Genomic DNA, 6,135 nt, shown 5'->3' on the forward strand with positions numbered 1-6,135 from the left:
GGGGTCTGGGGCTGGTGTGTGTTCTTATGCTGTTTTGTTTTGATATAGCTGATTGGATGGTGAAATGGAGAATGCCCACTCCAGCCGAATCGGTAATAAACAGATCTAGCTGTGGACCACAGTGTGCTGAACAGGGGCGCTCTCTATGAATTTTAGGATTATTTTTGTACAAGAATGAGGATTATTTCACTCTTATATTTAATGGCACTCTAAGCCCTGGTTGCCCGCGCATTCTGAACTTTTACCTCGAACTCGAACAGTGTAAAATGGGAAGAACAGAAAAATCTAATTCGTCGTATCTTTTTTGGATATTGTTATTGTAATGGCATGTACAAAGGCACGCTAGTGATACAAATCCCCATCTTTCTTGCAATTGAAACAAGTATTTTAACAAACAGACACAAACACACTGTTAGTGGTTATCACAGGCAAACTCGTACAAAGATGAACAAGGAGGAAATGTCCCGTCGTGCTTTCGTGACTCTCGTCTTGTCTTTAAATTTTCTAATTCTGCGTTCCTGAATTTTCTTGCCACAAGCATTCTCCCGTCCTTCTCGTACTGTCGTATTGGTGGTTGGTGGGCTACCAACCATGTTCAATTTGCTCGTAGCACTTCTTTCAATTGCTTCTGATGTGATTCACAGCTTCCAGGCGAGATATGGCGATTACCCATTTGGTTAGCAATGCTATTCCAACATCCGTAACTCCTTGCTGTTCAGCCATTGGCATGAACAAATGTATTGCTTTGCAGATTACAGTACTCAACGATGGGTTTACATAGCTATCAATCAAAGAATGGTGTATTGCCTTGATAGTAAATCAGTTAGATGTGTTTCCACGAGGGGATGTCTGCAAACAGAACCTTGAACTGTTGAATTATTTCCCTTAACAAATTGATTAATTGTCAAACTGGAGGGAAATGGGACGTACGAGCTGTGTGAGCTGTATGTATAACGACAATCTGTTATATATCGTTCAAAGCAAAAGAGTCGTATAATAATATAAATATGCCTTATGTTGGACTCTAGACTATCTTGTGGTTGGTTTATTCCCTCCTGCTCGACTGCTATTCTCGTCTGTCTCCTTGCTATTTTCCCCTTTACATAGATCGCAATGAGGTGTTTATCTTTCTTCGCTGTAACTATGTTGATGGCGCGGGTGGTTGGAGGGCGCCACTGGTAGGTCTTATTTCGTTACTTTCCCTTTCTTATTTCTGTTTGTCTGTCTTACTTTTTCCCGGCACTAAATGGCTATTATTGTTTACTCAAACAAACTAACAATGTGTCTTTGATTGACGGGTGCTCTTGTGTGGTTTTGCTCCTTCTCACCAATCAAACATGTATCATCATTTTCTCCTCTCCTTTTTCCCTTTGTATGTTAGTCTCTAGTAATAAATCTTCTTTTGGAAACTTGTGTGAGCTAATTGTGTTGCAGGTGCCGTATTAGAATTAAAAGTAAACGTGAAAATGTGTCTGTATGAACTTGATTCAGGAGAGGTTATGCACCTGGGGTCTCAACTCTTAATCATGCACCTGGGGTCTCAACTCTTAATCGTACTGCCTTGGACCAGTCTTCAAACGTACTGTCTGTATGAACTACTTTTCCGGCTTTTTAGTGTTGATATAAAAATGTGTCTGATCTGCTTCTGTCAAAACATGGGCGTGTTGAGAAAACTTGGCTGTTTTGGGCTGATTTGTAAATCTACTACTCAACAACGAAAGCCAAATCAGATCGGACCAAAGTGCAATATGTGGGCCGTTTGAATCGGTTATTGTCGATGACGAATCAACGTGAGCAAACACGTCCTCTATTACTCAATACAGAGTACAGCACCTTGGCGATCAGCAGTGACGTGTTGCTGTTTGGAATACATGTTTGTTTTTTTCTTACTGTGTTTTTATGTTTGCTTGTACGTGTGAACTGGTATCCCTACGAGGGTCCACTGTTAGCTAAGTTGCTATCACTTTGGACAACAGAGAGCTCCATGGATCAAATCCCCAAAGGAGGTTTTTCTGCGTGTGGATTGTTTTGTTTGAGTTTTGAAGGCTTCCCACCCACTTAGTTCGATCCTATCGGAGATGGACCTTAAATTCGGAGGCTCCGCCTTTTGAATAGCCTTACAGTATTGAAACGGGCGTTGAGATCACTGAAGCTGTCTGTTGTTTCACTAAACTCTTTTACTTTTCATGTGTTTCAGAACAAGGAGAAGGACAGTAAGAGCAAAGACCGTCACCGCTTCGTGGCCATCTCCTTCAGTAACGCTACTGCCTGCGATGCGTGTCACAAACCCATGGCGAACAAGGCAGCCCTGCGGTGTGAAAGTAAGTAGAGGCCCGCCATAATGAAAGTAAAACGGTTTAGCTTGGGGTTGTTGGTTTTTTTTTAAAGGAAAGCTTTTTAAGTTATGGTTTGGTTTGATGTGATGTTTTTGAAACTAAGGTTATTTTTCATTTGTCTCCTCATGTAGTGTTCTTCTTTTCGCATTTGTGGCGCCTCGGAGGGAAAAAAACTTTTTTCGGACTCACTAGCTGAGGCTAAAAATTAACATACTTACTGCACAGTCTCATCTTTTGGCAATCTCCGGCCACTTAAGTGCGAATGACAATATATTTCATCATCTGACCAATATCAATGACAAAGATCACATATAAACAAAAGTTGTTTCACAACCGGCTTGTTTTTTCTGTTTGCTTGGGGGGGGGGGGCAGTCTTGTACCCCCACCCCCCTTTCCAATGTTTTCTATTTGCCTTTCTGCTGTTGCTCGTTGTCGTACGCATACCCACATTTTCTAGAGTACATTTTCTACCCAGGTTTTTTTTTTCTTTTTTTTTTTTTGGTGAAGACTGGTGCAATAAGTTTTATTCGTAATTACTAGACGAGTGTGAAAATGAAATGGTCCACACCTTCTGGCCTTTTGAAAGATAAAACATCAAAACGTTGCATTCCAAAGTTGTTAGTTAACAGTGAGCATTGTATTACATATACTTATGATATTGTCACCGTCGCGAATGTCCTTCGTAACCCCCCCCCCCTCTATTCCTTATTTCAAATCCGTCTCCTGGCTCAAGTGGGAAAATGAGTACTGTGAATTTGCAGACATTTCAAATTCATTAATTTATTTAAGGCCGAAGACATTCGTGCCAGTCAGCTCAAATTTTCAATTTTTCAAAACTGATGTATTTGTGTTTCAGACTGCCTCGTGAACGTTCATGAGCACAACTGTAAGGATCAAATACCGCAGTGTGACAAGAACAGAAATAAGGTAAGTGTCCCTGCTCACACTGCTCTGTCCATCTACTATACTTCTTTAAGGAAGCTGCTGGTCACCGTAACAGTAATTTGCAAGCGGCGACCCTTGTCGTTGCCTCTATGTCCCTTAACAGCAGATGGATATTAGATATTGCTTCCAGTCATGTGGTTGTATTTATTTTCGTCTCTGGAGATATTCTTCCTTTGGGGCTGACGTAATCTGGGCGCTAAATGGTTGTCATTTTCTTCCTCCACACATACACACTCACACACACACACACACACATACACACACACACACGCGCGCGCGCGCGCACGCACTCATTCACTCACTCACACACGCGCACACTCACACACGCGCACACTCACACACGCACACATACGCACACATACGCACACACACACTCACACTCACACATGTGTATGTGTTCTTTCTTCCCCCCCTCCCCCCTCCCATTTATTTTAATCTCGTAACAGTTTATATGGTTTGGACCGTCGTGTACTTCTGTCGTGTACTTCTGTCGTGTAGCCTTGTCACTTTAATCAACATCGAATCCAAATACAAATCATTTTTATTTTTAAAACTGTAGAGGAACGAGATGGGTAATGGTGTGGATGACAACTTAGAACACATAGTCATTCATGACTTACTTTTTAAATACAGTGCATTCTGTTCACACGCTGATGCAGAGAATGGGAGTGAAAATGGGTGGAGATGAGCGAAGTGTATTGGTCGAAAGTATTAGTAGAACAGTTTACTCCCTTGCAGTTTTATATCAACACTATGCTACGAGACAATACTAGAAAAATCAACCCATTAATGGAACGAAGTTCGTTTATGTATGTGACCATGAGTTATGGGTGGTCTGTGGACTACGCCCTTCGTAGATATGCAGTTTTGTACTCCCATATGGACTAGGTCTCATGTTATATACCCTCCCGATACATCAGCTGTCTCCGTATCGATTGGCCAGCACGCGCCGGGATGCACTTTGCAGTATTATCTACTTCATTATCCCGACCCCGCCTTGTTTTCAGAACCACGTCATTACTTTGTCATCTGCGGCATCTGCGGCAATCGGTCGAATCTGCCCCTGTTATGCATAACTTTGCCACGTAATCCCAGTCCAAACTATCATTGATATATCCTGTTGCTACCTGTCGCGCTTCTGCTCTTTAAAGCCATTTTTAGATCATATTGCAAACACATCCGTTCACTTGTATGACCTCCAAAAAGAAAGAGGGAACGTATAGTTGTCAACGTTGATATTGGTATTTTGCTCTGGTTTGCCTATTTTCGACAGTACTAATGATGTAATTAAAACAGCGCCGAATTAACAGACCATGCTTGGTTATTTTCATATGTTCCGTTACATGCATCTGCTAATGAGTTCGGTTTTGCCGTCCGTATCGACCTCATTATAAGGTAAGGGTATATTTTACATACCTATGATGCGATGATGCGTGGATGAATTATCATGGCGTATTTATTCTATTTGGGAAAGGTCTGTGTGGGTGGGTGAAAGGGGGGGGGGGGTGAGATGCCCATCACCATTTTCTTCACTCTTCTATTATGAGTGATACCAGGAACTTCTGCCTGTTTTTCATTAATTGATTTGTTGTTGGGTGCTCTTGGGCGGTCTGCTCCTTCTATTGTTACTCCAGTGTTTATTTCGACCAAAAATACTTTTGGCGAGGTTGTATCTGTTGCGGTGCTGACTCACGATAGATAACGTACAACAACCCCAATGCTTCATCAGCATACGGAAACTAGGACACATGTATTGTGTTTGATGTACCTTTACTTCCGATCTTGATTGAGAGATGGGTTGGGGTCGTAGACGGCAACTGTAGTACCACTGTAGGTGGCTATTGGGCGCCAATTCTACATTTTTAAGTGCCCCCATAATAATAATATGTCGTATCTGTTGCTACTGCCTCTGCACTCTGAAATCTCTATCCGACAACTGAAATCATGATAGCATTGTCAAAACACCTTTAGAAGTTATGTAAGTCGAATTTAAAATGGAAAAAGGTGAGGGGGGGTGGAGAATGATTAGCATGTGAGCGTATACTCGGTTTACATCTCTCCCAGAACAAAGCCGAGATCTCAGATGCAACGTAAGCCATCAGTTGTGAATTACACGTACATGACAAGAGGTAGGTGAAGGCTTTAGTGCAGTCTCCTCCTTCACTGCTGTCGGTGCCTTCATCGCTCTTGTCTCTTCGTGGTGGAATGTGGCTGTTGTCATAGTTTAGTTGGGTTTTTTTAGTTTTTAGTAAGAGTTTTATGGCTCGTGCTACCCAAATGCCGAAGGTTAGAGATGTCACTAGAGCCTACAAAGAAAAAGGGGATGAGAGATAATGACGATGGATGTTTAATAAGAAAGAAGGAGTAAACCACACCAGAGCGTCCGCCAACCACCCACACTTGTGCTAACCTCTCCTCCCCCTACACATATTCACAACAAATGTCAAACATGGTCGTGGTTTATAGGGTTACAGAGGCAAAATCATTTTTCTCTTTGATCTATTCAAGAGACGATGTGTATTCGCACTGTATCAGCTGGCAAGGTTATCAGTGATTGTGTTCTAATAGATGTTAGTAACATGATCATTTGGGCGGGCGGTGAGGGCGCTGGCTTTGTGTATCTTCTCATTGTTGTCGTTCTGTTTTCCAGGCTGTTACCTCAGTACGGCTTTGTCTATCCTCATAGGGAAATGTGTAGGTGGGGGACGCCGCTGGCAGGCTTTTCTTCTTCTTCCTCTCTCTCTCTCTCTCTCTCTCTCTCTCTCTCTCTCTCTCTCTCTGTCTCTTTCTCTCTCTCTCTCTCTCTCTTTCTCTCTCTCTCTTTCTCTTTCTTTCTCTCCTCTCCCCCCCCCCA

The 6,135-nt window shown here is 42.4% G+C and overlaps 1 protein-coding gene across 1 annotated transcript in view; it reads left to right on the forward strand.

The window, feature by feature from the left end:
* LOC101851784 overlaps positions 1–6,135 on the forward strand; it is a gene marked incomplete at its 5' end in the record, with an annotated part of 194,265 nt that overhangs the window by 125,697 nt on the left and 62,433 nt on the right. The window contains 2 exon segments of the mRNA XM_005091039.3: positions 2,198–2,321; positions 3,193–3,263. Coding sequence (XP_005091096.2) covers positions 2,198–2,321; positions 3,193–3,263 — 195 coding nt within the window.

The sequence above is a fragment of the Aplysia californica genome, unplaced genomic scaffold (assembly GCF_000002075.1).
Source record: "Aplysia californica isolate F4 #8 unplaced genomic scaffold, AplCal3.0 scaffold00025, whole genome shotgun sequence".
Classification (NCBI taxonomy): Eukaryota; Metazoa; Mollusca; class Gastropoda; order Aplysiida; family Aplysiidae; genus Aplysia; species Aplysia californica.